Source organism: Trachurus japonicus, chromosome 22 (genome assembly GCF_045865225.1).
Source record: "Trachurus japonicus isolate A0001 chromosome 22, Traja_1.0".
In the NCBI taxonomy this organism is placed as follows: domain Eukaryota; kingdom Metazoa; phylum Chordata; class Actinopteri; order Carangiformes; family Carangidae; genus Trachurus; species Trachurus japonicus.
The window spans coordinates 26458797-26473885 of NC_140928.1; the positions used below are offsets into that span (position 1 = coordinate 26458797).

The window sequence follows — 15089 nt, forward strand, 5'->3', positions numbered from 1 at the left end:
CAAATAAAGGTAACGAACCTACTGCTAAAACTATAGGGATTATGGCGATGGGCAAATTTGCCAAAATGTTGAACTATCCCTTTAAAGGTCAACTTTAAACCTGTGTGTTTATTTGAGAGCAGAGTGTGCACTGTTTGTGATTTAGCATAACAGACACCCTGGGGAGATAGGGCACTTAGATGCTATTGTTATGATGATGGAAGCCCTCAGAAAGCCTTAGAGGAGCTGTGTGTCTGCAGATGTGGTGTAGTGCACCTTTAAATGGGCACAACTGAAATCCTATTTCAAGATCTGGTGTCTAATTTCCCCCTGCGAACACTGCAGGGCACCATGGAGGACGACTTGCCCCCTGGGTGTTTCAACGTTTTGATTTTTAGGAACTGGAAGCTTTTACATGTCATTTCCCAAATAAGATGGCACTTGCCAGCTTCACTTGCCAGGTACGCATTCTGTGGTTACAGGTCATTGGTGGGGAGGTGAAAATAGCTTTGTCTCTTTTCTCAGCACAGCAGGGAATGATTATTTTCCCATTAAGGGCTATTTTGGCCAGGGGGAGGTTGCACGTGTGCATATGTGCGCGACGCGTTCCATATGGGCAAAACTCCCCAAAGTGCCCTGTGGGTGTTCGTCCAGGGTGGATCACTTATCGCCACTTTTTAAAAAGCAGCATGCTCAGAAATGCAGTGGGGCTAAATTAAGAGGCTGGTAGCGGCGCGTCTGTGGGAGCGCCTTTTGTAGAAGCTGTGGATTTGATTGAGATGAAGAGAGACTGTCAGGATTTATTGCCCCCCCCCCACACACACACACCCCCAGTGAATGAAAAGCTGTTAGTCTCTTAAGGCCTGTGTGTCCAGGGACAGACTGCAGGAATAATGTGGGAAAGAGGGCACTCACAGAAAAGGCTGTTTGTCAAGGGGGGTATTTTCTGCCGGGGTAGACGGGGTAAGAGGGTAAGAGAGAGGTCATGCAGGATAAACATGGCACCAGTGCTGAAATAATAAAGACTCTGTGTCTCAGTTCGCCCGTAGGACCCCACAGCTCTGGCTGCTGTGCCAGGGTGGATTTTTTTTATTTGTTCTGAACGTAAACATCCGTCTTGACTCGCGGCCGTGTCCTAAAGAAATTCACCCCACCGCGCCGTCTCAGGGGACGTGTGATGTCGTACTTCCAGATTCCCATGTGCCCTGTTTAGACAGACAGTGAAATGCAACTTGATGCGGTATAGGTCTGCAGGAAGTCTGTGGATTATTTTTAGCTTCTTCTTCCCCCCTCCCTTTCAAATTGTTCAACAGTCGGAAAAAAAATCGGTTTGTGTTGTTAACAGTTGATGATGCGGAATCCAAACTGCACATCATCAGTTGTGTGTAATGAATCACATGACTGTTGGAGCTCAACTCATGATGGTGTAACTTCAGTCCAACAACTGGCAGCAGCCTCAGTCTCCAATAAAAAAGCCTCTGTGTCGTGACGTCCTCGCAGGCTGCTCCGTGTTGTGGTAGCGCTTCCTGAGGAGACGGAGAAAGTGACATGTCTACCTGATAGCAGAAGTCTTATTTTCCTCCTGCTTCCCCTGCAGACATGTTCAGTGGTTTCGCTTCTCTCGCAGCCTTGACAGGCTGTCAGTGGTGAAAAATGCTCCAGATAGTCATCTCTCCCCCCCTGAGAACCATTTTTTCCCCCTTAAGTGTGTCAGGCCTGAGGTCCTGGTTCAAGGTATACTATGTTTGTGTGCGTGTATTTTTCCAGAGCGAGTCCTTTAGCACATTTGCGGCGAAGACTCTGTATAAATTACCTCTTTACTTGCATGAGTGCTGTATCATGGCCAGCATCTGTCCCCCTTAATCATCTGTTTGTTGTGTTTTGAAGAAAGGAATTCAGGCTTGGACCGCCTGGATCAGCGCAAAGCCTGGCAATTAGAGGGACAAGGAAGTTTATCAGCCTATCTGAAGAAGTGATCCATCGCAGGTCTTTCTTTTAATAACCATCAGATTCGCTCTGGTAGCATCTGTCTTCAATTATGGGGCAAGTCGCAGATTCCCATGCGGGAGGTTCATGCTGCGGGTAATGCAGTCATCAGCTGTGGGAACCAAATGCTCTCCATTTGTGTGAAATGGCAGCTAGTTCAAGCACAGGTGGCAAGCTTGGTATGAATGTCGGCCTGTAGGTAAGTGTTTTCTTTAGGATTTGGGATCTGTCTGTGGCTTTGCCCCCTCCCTAGGAAAACAAGGATTTTGGAATCGCCATATGTCAGCAAACAGCAGATGAAAGTTAATGAGTTACGATTGTTGACTTCTGCTCAGATCGTGGGTTGATCTGCTTTACCTTGTCCTGGTAGACCTTTTAGAAAAATGTAGCTTTCTCCACCCAAAACCTTCTTCATGCATCTGTGGCCTTCGATGCAACGTTAGAAAAACATTTTTAAGACCCAGATGTCTGCAGTATATCCAGGTTTTAGCCCATTATTGTAGGTCTAGCCGCTCATTGACCGAAGGCAGATTAGCATAGTTTTGGCCTGGTCAGTCAGCGGGGTTAGCTCAGAGGTCATCGGAGGCAGGATTATCAGAGGATTCTCTTAGTTCTCCATTCACAAGACAAGTTCAAAGCCGGCCCTTCAACATGAGAACTACCTCTACATGTCACACAAACTAACCCGTCAAAGGGCATTTAAGGACCCTTCAGTCTTTAAAACAGCCATGGGCAAACTAAGGCCTGAGGGCCATATGTGGCCCGCTGGGCTGTTTAATCAGGCCGTCAAATGTTGGTACAAAGTTGTCTAAATTAAAGACCGCAATGCTACTGAATCTGAATGTACGTTTTCTTTTACTTTTAGGTAATGCCTATACCATCTAATCTATATTAGTTCTTACAAGGGCTGCAACTAATGATTATTTTCATTTTCGATTAATCTGACGAGTATGTTAATGATTAATCGATTAGTTTTTTGGTCAATAAAATGTTGATGTTGAAATGTTGAAAAATGTCAATCAGTGTTTCCCAAACCACAAGACAACATCCTCAAATGTCTTGTTTTGTCCACAAACCAAAGAGAAACTCAGTTTATTGTCATAAAGGAACAAATAAACCAGAAATATTCACATTTAAGAAGCTGAAAACAGAGAATTTTGCCTCAAACCGATTATTCAATTATCAAAATAGTTGACGATTCATTTAATAATCGATGAATTGTTGTGTCTCTAGTTCACACAAACACTCCATCGCTCTGATGCTAGCCTGGCCCGTCCGTCAAGTTTTAAAACTCATTGTGGCCCCTGAGCCAAAATGTTTACCCACCCCTGCTTTGAAATGTCCCTGTTTAGTCTAAATCAGCATCTTACAGCATTTGTTATGGTTTACATTCTCAAAGATCCAGTCAGCATGCTGAAGGCAGAGCACAGACACTTTTAAAAGTATAAACTTTACTTGCAATTCAGACACAATAGTGTATGAGCTATTGGTAAGTTTTATTATTTCTACAGCCAGTTTCAGCACTTAGAGCAGTTTATTACCACTCTGAACGAGGCATTGCGAGCTCAGCATTAAACTTCATTATGTCACTTGCTTGGAGGTGGTTCAGTGGTGGAAAGCAGTGTCCGTGTGAACTTTCCTTCCACTGACGTTAGCATGCTAACAAGCTATCCTCAGCCAGGCCGGCCTGGCTGCTCGTAACTCTGTGATAGCGAGTCCTTGTAGCCTCAGGTCTGCCCTGAAGGAGTTACACTGCTGAGACAGTGCTTTATAACTCTTTGTACTGTAAACACAAGGGTGGCTGAAGGTTTTGGCAAACGGCCATTGACACCAACCATCACCACCAGCTCCGGACAAGACACCGTGTCCAGTGGCAGAGGACAAAACATTCAATACATTACGGTTCTATGCTCTAAAGCGTCGAGACAAAAATCCCATTCCTACTTAGTCACAGTAACAGTCAGAACGACTAAGCAATAAGAAGTAAATTGGGCAAATTTATGATGCCTTTAAATTTCAATATTTTCATTGCCAAGTAAATAAGCCAAAAATACACTGCGTCCAAAAGTGATTTAGACTCATATTGAAAAGATGGAAAGAATTATATTCTGTCACTCGCTTGTTGTGTTTCACATTGAAATGAAAAAAACTGTTTCATGGCCCTGGATGTTCTTGTCTAGTAAACATGATTTACTTCAGTTCCACTCTGCAGTTGCAGGGACCCAACACTGAGGCAATGGTCTTAATGTACAGATCCAGCTCTGTGACTTTCCTCCCTGCATTCCTGCACATCTTAATTGGCGAACCTCCTGGCAGTGGGCTCAGTTTGGCCCCGGCCGGCCCCGGCTGTCAGTTCAGCACAGTGGCCGGCAAACTGCTCCAGGAACAATGCCCATCCCAATCCCTGAAGAATTCCTGCTCCTCTGATCTAGCTGGCCCAAGAATGTGATGTTTTAAAGGCCGGAGGCGCACCAGGAATCACAGGGAGACCAGTTCTCATGCACAGTCTTCCATGTTAATTTGCTATAAGAAGCCGGGGAAGCAGTGATGTGAGAAACTGGCAGCGCAGTGGCTCCGAGGGGACACACCTCATCATTAACGGTGCCACAGCCTGGCATGAGGGATTTTGAAAATACATGCCACCAGGGGAGAACCTGTAATCTCCCCGGACAGTTATACTAATAATGAGAGACTTGTTTTGATGTAGCAAAGATTTATTTGTTGCGCAACAAATTTATACTCAAAAATAGCTTTAAAGGCAGTGTATTGCTGCTGTCTGTGCTGAGCTCACTTGTTATTCTTCACTCGACTTTCAGTCACATTTCTGTTGGTAAGACATTTTGAAATGCCACTTCCAGTTAAAGGGGAACTATTCAAGTCCTGTTACTTTTCCACTGTTCTGATAACCCTCCTCCTGGCCATGTGCATTTGTTTTTAATGAAGCAGGCGAGAAAGCAAGCCATGGATTGGTGGATAACGTTATTTGGTAACTCTTTAATTTACAGACCGTTGATTAAGTGATAATGTCAGGAAATAGCCAAGAAATAACAATTATTTGCGTAGTAATGTCAAGAAATAGTCTAGAAATAATGCTCAGTTTCATAGCAATGTAATGTTTTACATAAAGGTAAAATATTACACATGCTTTGAAGTTTTTGGACAAGGCCAGAACTTTTCTCCACCAAGTCCTTGGAATTGAACGATATTTCCAGGAAATTTCTACATAATCAATCGTTATTTCTTTGCTACATTTCTCGACATTGCTATGAAATTGAGCGTTATTTAGGCTATTTCTAGACATTATGACGCAATTAATTAATTTCTTGACATTATGATGTAATTAATGGCCTGTAAATTAAAGGGTTACCCGTAATTAATCATATACGATTAGAGCCAAAACAATTAATCGATGAATTGTTTTGTGTTTTATTGTTTTTTTTTTCTGATTTCAGCTTCTTAAATGTGAATATTTCTGGTTTCTTTGTTCCTTTATGACAATAAAGTATCTCTTTGGTTTGTGGACAAAGCAAGACATTTGAGGACATGATCTTGTGGTTTGGGAAACACTGATTGATATTTTTCTAAATTTTTCAACATTTTATTGACCAAACAACTAATCGATTAATTGTTTAAATAATCGACAGATTAATCGCTAATGAAAAGAAACGTTAGTTGCAGCCCTATATAGGATGTAACAACGTATACATTTGTGTAGTCTTACTGATCTGTCATAAACAAGAGATTACGGGTTATGGAGCTCATTTGTGTCGCGGTGCCGCCGAGACGAGAGCTGGGACACCGAGTCGGAGGCTCTGATCTTGCAGGATTGGTTTTCGGCCAAGAGGCGCTAGGTGGAAGGCAGAGAGCCTCCTTTCTCCCTGGAAGAAGTTTAGTCATTTATTTAACCATCATAATTACGCCAAAGCTGTTTAATTAAGGTACAAATGTAGCACAGCTTAGGTAAAAACTATGCAACCACCTGCATAGTTGCTCTTAAAAGTTATTGAAATGACCATCACAGAAGTTATGAAATAAAACACTGAGCATTTGCTGAGATGCTAAATCTCTCAAGTATCCAGTTGTGGTAAATTGGACTCACTCTTGCATGAGCATGAGCTCATATCACAGTCACACCTCAGCCATGGTTACACCATGCTTTGGCATTAATGCAGAGCAGCAGGCAGGGGAATGAGAAGAATGTCCCTTGTATACAAGATCTGAGCAGACTAGGTAGGTTTTTTCTTTCATTTCAAGTCAGGACAGTGAAGAAACATGAGCAGTAAAGAACCTCAAAGTGTTTAAAGTTCAAACCACACCAAACATGGTAAACATTGCCGTGCTGTCTGTACTGGAAACCTCCATATAAAGTGCCTATGTTTTGTTTTGTTTGTCAGCTCCAGAGGCCTGAGTGCCATGCCAGAGGGGTCCCATTCTGCTCTCCACCAGGGCCCAATGGGGGAAGGTAAGATCAGTGCAATTATATTCAGTGCAAACGCACGTTCTGGCACTTTCCGCCTATGAATCGACCAGTCTTATAATATGGACATTTAATGAGTTGGAACGGTGGATCTGGTTACCCAGGGCACTGTACTAACATAACACAGAAATACAGCAGAGGTGAATGGAAAAATGCTGGAAATGGAAGAACAGAGGAAATGTAGAGGCAGAGCTGAAAGAGCAATGAACTCCCCTCCTACAGTCCCAGCTGGCAGAGAGGCTCTTTGTGTGGCTGTGGAGCTCAGCCAACACTCCTCATGCAGACTGAAACCCCTGAACACTCGCTCATCAAACCAGAACGTGTCGGACTCACCGACAGCCAAGGTGGTTCGCCTGGCCAGCGGTGCTGACCTCCTATGCAGGGGGGGGGGCACTCAAATTACATATTATTTTAGTGTTCATTATCTTGAGTCGCCGAGCCGCTGCAGTGACACAGGGCCTCTTTGTATCTGTTTGCCTGCTCTGTCCCGCAACCCCCGAACCCCCCCCCCACGCCTCCTCTCTTCTCTCCTGAACACATTTGGCGCTGAGCTTCAACTTTGGCTTAAGAATACCAATGTGTCAATGGCTCCCTTTTTTCCTCTACGCCTGTCCCTTCGGTTCGGCTTTGGCTGGATGAGGCCTTTGGCTCGGGGAGACGTGTGCCGCCCTCATGAAAATTTGCGCGCCTGTTTCCTCAAAAGGCCACTCGACGCTGACAGCACAGCTCATTTTGCAAGCTCTGATGTCTCGTACGAAATCACCTCGGCACGACAGAACCACCCACCCGCAGCTGAGATTTTTATTTTTATTTAGACTCATTTGCTTGCGAATCCGACGGAGCGGGGCTCTCCTGCTGAGGATGGACGGATGGTAATGAAGTGACAGGCCTGCTGCTGGTAATGTGCTATCTGTGTGAGGTGATGATTGGATGTGGTTAACAGGCAGGAGGAATGCATGTTGAAAGGAAGCCCCCCCCCGGTCTGGTCAAGGAAAACAATGAGAAGGTTGTAGTTACTATTCAGCTCCAATTTCTTTAAAGGGTCAAAAGGATTTTTGAAGCTGTGTTGATTATTCTACCACCTGTAGGCCTTGGACAGCACCGTCCATTAGCAGGCGAAACCAGTATAAAGGAGAACATCTGGGCTGCGCTCGCTTGCTGTTGTTGTTCTGCACTCCAAATACTTTTCCAGGACAATAAATCTCCTACCAATTCCAACCAAACTTCTTTAAAGGGATGGTTCAACATTTTGGCAAATTGGCCCATTGCCATAATCCCTATAGTTTTAGGAGTAGATTTGTAACCTTTAATTGTCGGTGCAAGCTATTTTTAGAACGGTGGAGCAGAGCCGCGAGCTGCTCAGAGCTACGCTACGGAGGCTAATGGGATTTCTTGGTTTCCCTCATCAAATACACAATCCAACAACAACTCTGTCTCATAACGTTCCGTTATTATCTCATAGCGTGGAGAATGTGCAGGTCACAACTTGTCCACCAGAGCGTCTTGGAGTTGTTGGATTGTGTATTTGATGAGTTTGATGAGGGAAACCAAGAAATCCCATTAGCCTCCGTAGCGTAGCTCTGAGCAGCTCGCGGCTCTGCTCCGCCGTTCTAAAAATAGCTTGCACCGACAATTAAAGGTAATGAACGTACTCGAAAGACTATAGGGATTATGGCAATGGGCCAATTTACCTAAATGTTGAACTATCCCTTTAACCATCGTGGTAGAAAATGAATCAGCATTATTATAACCCCTATATCCCACTATATGTGAAATACAGGCTGTCAATCCAGCGACCGGGACTTAAGCGGGCATCAGTCGACCTGAGGCAGCGTGAAGCAGCTCTCCCAAAGATAAGGCTTCTCTCTGACCTACTTAACCCCCCCTCCCGGGCAGGAATGTAGCTGTGTGTGCAGAATGTACAGCTTTAAAGGGGTTTCTGGGGTGGGTGGGTGGGTGGGTGGAGGGGGGACGGATGGATCATCTCCATTCACTGCAGCTTTTCCAGACCAGTGGGCACAGGGTTGTGGACATAGATAGATGATGGCAGGGATGGCTGCGTCTCGGAGTGGGGCTTGTTAATGGAGCTCCTGGCCTGGAACTCTTTTTCTGCTTAATTGCCCGAAGCGTTAATCACAGGCGGCCTCAGGTGAAGTGACTCCTGTCCGGCAAAGTTTTTAAAGTCGGGTTCCGACGCTGAAACTGTCCCGTATGTCTGCAGCATCTCCCAAGCGCCGCATAGGATTATATAAGCCATTATATAACGAGGCTGCTGTTGTAATAGAATTTACACAGCTCAACACTCCCTGTATTTCAGTGCATTGTTTGTCTGAGGCTCCCGTACTCCTTTTACAAAAGAATTTATTTCAATGTAAATGATTTTACAGCTCCTCCAGTGGCATTCCTCCTTACAGAGCCCTTCTGGTGGATTACCCACATTAGTTACAGGCTCTTTGCCCCCGAGCGCTGCGGTGAGATGGCCTCTGTAGAAACTCATTTGAATCTATAAATCTCACCATCAGCCTCCTCCATAACACTTCACTTTGTGTTGATGCTTTTGCAAGAAAGCACGCAGAGCGCTGGAATATTTCAGTGTCAGCGCAGACATGACGCCGAGCGCAGTATCGGCTCAGAAATGTTAATGACATGTTTTTCTAAAAGGATGGTTTATGTAATTAATGCTCTTGCTTGTAGCTTATCACAGCATGACATGACGAACATATCTGCTCTGTGTCTGGTAATGTACACAAAGGGCAGACAGAAGTCAGTGCCAAAGCAAGAGAGCGAATTCCTCACTTACAGCTGTGTACTCTAAGTGTTAATAAGGCCTCAACTACAGGGAAAACAGCATCACGCCCTTTATAACGCCACATGTGATAAACAGCTTGATGTGAAGTAAATGAAGTGTTCCTCCCTCCACACTTCACACAGCTGTTGTGCCACCAGCGTGTGTGTGTGTGTGTGTGTGTGTGTGTGTGTGTGTGTGTGTGTGTGTGTGTGTGTGTGGACTCTGCAGAGAGGCGCTAACAGGACAGCAGTTGTGTTGTAGACTGTCAGGCCGGTGGTAAAGTTTACAATGGACTCACACCTCGGGGCCCAGATGGTGCGTGTTGTCCGGAGGAAATGCCAGTTGTGAATAGATCCAGGGCTGGCTGTGTTGCGAGTGCCTGAAGGGTTCTTGGTGGGGGGGCAGGGGGAGGTGGGCTTGTTGATGGAGGAGCTTCCTAAGTGGATCATCACATGCCTATGCACTGAGGTCATTTGGCACGGCTGGATCCTTTAAGAGCCAGGGTCAACCACAGGGGAGGTTTATAGGATTAAATCTGAGCTTTTTGAGTTTGAGTTTTGTACTTTTGCTACACTGATAATCCTGTATCTCTGAAACATGTCACTCCAAATGCTTGGTGAGGGGGTTCTGGCCTTTGCTGTCTCTGTGTACCATTAAGGTCAAAATTACAAACACTGATGGTTTCACTGTGCCTTCCTGGGAAACTGAAGTATTTTGCAAGAGTTGCTCAACTTTTTTTTTCAGTCACAGTTTATAATGTAGATCTCTTTCCTGGTGTGTTCCAGGGAAACATCCCAACGACCTTCGCTTTCGCTTTTAAACGCCAGAATTCCCCCCAAAAACTTCCCAGGCAGCACAACATTTTGACCTTGACTGTCAGTGTGGAATGCAGGTGGAGTTTGTGCGTGTGTGTGCGCTCTAGTCTCTCGTCCACCGGCGGTTTATTTACCCACTTCCAGGTTAATTATTAACGCAGCATTAAAAGCCAGTCGAGTGTCCAAACACAGATGTAAATGAAACCGTGTTTGCACCTATAAAGGTCGGTTCAAAGCAGAAAATAACATTGAAGTGACCGAAATTCTTCTTTCTATCAAGGGATAAGGAATCAATCCAGGCCGTCGGTGTCTAATCACCGGTGTTCTGACTCACGCTGTTTGATAATGGTCTGTGAAGACTCGGGGCTTAATCCTCAGAGGCACCCTTTATGCTTGTGCCTCCTGCCCTCCTGGGGGGGGGGGGGGCAGCTTTTCACCGTTGCCAGGTGGGGAGGAGCTTTTCCCATGGGGATCAGCTCAGGACTACCCCCACTGTCTTCCAACAGAGGACATGGAGGGGCGCTGAAGAAGGAAGTCCAGAGTGGATGCTGAGGAGCGGAAGGGTTTTATTAAGACGTATAGCCTAGTGCAAAACATGATTTGCTCTTTATCCCCCAAAAGGAGACGAGGTCACACACTGCGCCCTTGGCTCTGAAAGATACGCTAGCAGATTAGCAGTCGCCTCGAGAGCCACTTAAAAGTTGTTGTGTTTTTTTTTTTGCTTGTGAGTGAACATACTAATCAGCCAGTTAGGAACTTGTATTTTCCACCTTGTTAAATGTGTTAATGTGGGAGGTAAAAGTTCTTCCTGTGGCCAGTGGAAACCCCAGCAACAGAAAAACAAGAAAGTGTGTTTATAACTGTGAATTCGAAGAGAAGGAGGGTGTTGTAATAAGAAAAGTTGTGAAATCATTGTACTGAGGTGAGGAGACAGCCGGTGTAGACCAGAGCTTGTAAAACAGAAAGAAAAAGCATCCTGTTTGGCCCAAGGAGACGAAGCTGCCAAGACAGTACCAGGCACCTGAGGAACAAGGGGTGACTCACTGTGCTGAAGAAGAGCACTGAAGTTACTAATATAATATAATCGTCACAGATCACGCAGGTACGATCAAGCCGGTGTCTGGAGAAATATCACAGGTGGCCTGAGATGTGATTCATTGTACGCTGAGCTCAGATTCATCACTGTTTGATACGTGAGTCAGTATGAATCAAGAAAGGAGCAGCCGTGTCGGGTTACTGATTGAGCAGGCCGGGGCTTGTTTTGTTCTGTGGGCTGATCGGGCTGTGATGCAGTCACTCTTACTCTCACTGTTTGTTTTCTACTCTGTGAATATTGCTTAACACTGATGCAAGAGGCAGACGTGCCGAAGGCAGCAAATAGTTTGAGGAACCGAGGTGCTTGAGAGGAGCAGAGACAAAGTCATTATCTGATGTGAGGTCTGAGAGCAGCTTACTTTAACTCTTTCGGGGTCTGAGCCTATTTTGGCCATTTTTTAATAAACTTTTGATTTAGCTTTTATGTACTGCATAAGACATGTTTTCCATATCCATGTTTAGTATCTTTTTTTATTCACCTAGCCTATATGATCTCACACTATATTTCTTCACTTCAACCTACTTTATTAACATATTGGGCCTCAAAATACACACAAATCACAGAAGTATCAGCTGACACTTTTTCCGCTTTGTAAAATGAAAAAAAAAGACAAATATATCAAAAGGAATGCAAAGCCTGCCCATCCCAAAACTATCAAATTATCATTAATGTCAAACACGTCACATGATCTGATCACGCTGGTATGATGATAGACCCTGGAGGGTGAAGTATTTTCTTTCTGAACCCAGATCAAGGTGCTGTTGTTCCTGTTTTCTTTGCCATCCATTTGGTTAGAGGACAAAAGGCCACAAGCCAAACAGCGGCGTACACCGACACAAGCTTTTCATGTATTTTTAGAGTCTCACAGGCAAATTCAGAGGTCCTGGAAAGTAGAGCGGAGATAGGTGTGCCCTCTCCGGGAAGTAGCTTCCCGGTGAGGCACACCTCACTCACTGAGCAGGACACACTCATCATTCATCATATCAAAAGTCTGGCCACAGGAGGTTGGAGGTTAGAGAGGAGCTGGGAAAGAGGTGGTATAGACACAATCCTGGACTTTGACACCTTGTTCTTTGAGGCCTCCTGCTGCTTTAGTGGACGACTCTCATCACTGCCATCTCTAAGGTATGTCAGGACTGACACATAAGCTATGAATTCCAAAAATAAGTCCGTTTATATAGTGTTGCTTTAAAGAAATATCTTAGACATACCATTTGGCCAAACTGGTAATTATGATCTATTTTCAACGTTTGTTACATTTTCCATGATGTGAGGAACACCATAATCATCATGACTCACTGTTATCACCATTGTTTGTATCTCTTTTGTTTCCTAATACCTGAAGTCAGGTAGACATTATGTTATGCAATACACTGTATCCTAACAACTGAATGTGTCCATCCAGTTGTTGACAGTGTCAAATGCGAGTCGGACAGGCTGGCTGCAGTGACGTACAGGTTACAGGTTGTTTCCTGGGTTAGAATTTGCATGGTTATCTGCATAGAGGCTGGTTTGCATGAAATGCTGAAGGAGCTACAAGCCATATCATGACAGGATTTTGCAACCAACAACCAACATCACAGTTGCATGCTGTGGCTTATCGGGTTATCACTGAGGATGACGATATTGGGCTATTTTACATACCAGATCGTATCCACGGAGCTTATTTCAAGAGCATATTTTTCTGAGACCAAACATTTTAAAAGTAATCATTACGTAAGCCAAACTATTTTCTGTGGAACAGAATGCTTTACGTCCCGTAGACCTACAGCGTCAGCCAGACGGAGATCCCCTCTGTAGCCTTTTAGACGAGTTAATAACCAGGTGCTGGGGCATTCATTTCAGAGTTTTTGTTCACCTCTTCCACCACCTTATTAGGCACTGCATGGCAGTCCAACCATGATGTCAGAGGCAGAAAACTTTATGAACTGTCTGCATTGTTAGCCGTCTGATAAGCTCACGCTGAAGTGGAAGTGCAGACTTTAGATTATTCGCTCTAGACTGATTAGTCACCGAGCCCCTCAGTCAGTGAGTGTCCTCCTGTCTGCCTTTTTATTTCCCCCCGGGACTTCTTCCATACCCCTCATACTCACACGTTTCACATCAAATCAGCAGCCCTGCACTTCGGCTTTTATTATTTGTCATTTTCTTAATTTTAAATCACGTAACATTAACCTGACGTGGTTATTTGTATTAACGTATACAGTGGGACTGCATTAACGCGAGCCTCTGTCCAGGGGATTTGGACGCGGGGAGGCAACAAAAGAGAAGAGGAAGGTCATGCTTGTAGCATTAACACACCTTTGTCTGTAAATGTTAACCTCGGCTTAACAGGCAGGAAACTGGAATTCAGAGAATTACAATGAGGGGCTGAGAGTTTTTTTTTCTGGAATTCCAGCCATTTTTCTTTCAGTCACAACATTAGCAACCTGTTCACACACAACAAGTATCTGACCCAGAGTCATCCAGTGAGGATCACACAGCATCTCCTCTCATTATTAAAACAACGTCTTTGTGATGATTTTCATTGAGACGCTGCTGTGAGTTATTGAGGTTAAGAGGCTGTCTGAACTGTAATACTACACTGTCTCTGTAGCCTTGACTTGGTTAATGGTTATGTCTACAAGTTAACGACTGTATTGACGTCGTAGCCCTGAGACAAAGGGGAGTGTTGTGTTCTGTTCAGGTGTTGTTCTTGATCTGACATTGTGGTGTGCGGAATGGGAAAATCCGTGGCTTGGGCTGAAATGGAAATTGAACTCTGCACCATATATTTAACTGTACAAAACCATCGCCACAACTATTCTGTTAAAGGGATAGATCAACATTTTGGCATTTTCGGTGCAAGCTATTTTTTAGAACGGTGGAGCAGAGCCGCGAGCTGATGCACATTCCCTACAGGGGCAGTTTTTCAGCAAGGAGTCTCTGCATTTGCCTCGAAAACAACTCTGTTTCTCATAGTTTCTCATAGTTTCTCATCTCATAGCGTGGTGAATGTGCAGGTCACTACTTGTCCACCAGAGCGTTTTGGAGTTGTTGGATTGTGTATTTGATGAGTTTGATGAGGGAAAAGGGAGCTCTGAGCAGCTTGCGGCTCTGCTCTGCCGTTCTAAAAACAGCTTGCACCGACAATTAAAGGTAACAAACCTACTGCTATGACTATAGGGATTATGGCAATGGGCCAATTTGCCAAAATGTTGAACTATCCCTTTAAAGGTATAATTTAACAGGTCAGTCCACTGAGCTGTGGGGATGGACGAGGCATGAGAGATGTACTTTTATAAATGATTGTAGTTATTCTCAGACATACTTTTCTGTAAGATGTCGATGTAAGTGAAACTCCTGTGACATGTGAGAGAACCCTAACACTTCACAGACACAGATGGGAATCGATGAGAACCAGTTCCAGCTGGGGACCTGCACCAAATCGTCCAAACAGAGTGTCTCTGATCTTATCACTTCCCTTTATCGATGGTAGCGTGTTTTTCTGACAGCTATATTAACGTCAAACTCATTGTCATTGTTCAGACTGCAGGCAAATTAGATTTGTTTCTCAAATCAGACCCGCCAGATGGTCTGCACGCTGTTACGTCAAAGTGTTTCAATCAGATTTGTGTATTCAGATAGGGCCAACCTATCAGCAGTAGCAAAGGTACCAGTTAATGTATGGCTGTGAGAGAAATCTACATTGAGTATAGTGAGAGTGTCCTGACTGAGACACTTCTGTAGAGACACACTTGTAACCGCATTTTGTATTTTTTCGCTGTCCTTACTGTCTAAAATCTACAATGCAATCTTCTCTGGTGATTTGTCAGGATATAATCACTCGATTTCTATTTAAAGAGATAGTTCAACATTTTGGCAAATTGGCCCATTGCCATAATCCCTATAGTCATAGCAGTAGGTTTGTTACCTTTATTGTCATTGCAAGCTATTTTTAGAACGGCG

General features: G+C 44.4%; 1 protein-coding gene across 1 annotated transcript in view; it reads left to right on the forward strand.

The window, feature by feature from the left end:
* The first annotated feature begins 6359 nt into the window (after positions 1-6359).
* Positions 6360-15089, forward strand: part of LOC146964170 (pleckstrin homology domain-containing family G member 3-like) — a 29363-nt gene continuing 20633 nt past the window's right edge. Inside the window, exon 1 of the mRNA XM_085768308.1 lies at positions 6360-6427. Coding sequence (XP_085624434.1) covers positions 6379-6427 — 49 coding nt within the window. The 5' untranslated portion in view covers positions 6360-6378. The remainder of the gene's footprint in view (positions 6428-15089) is intronic.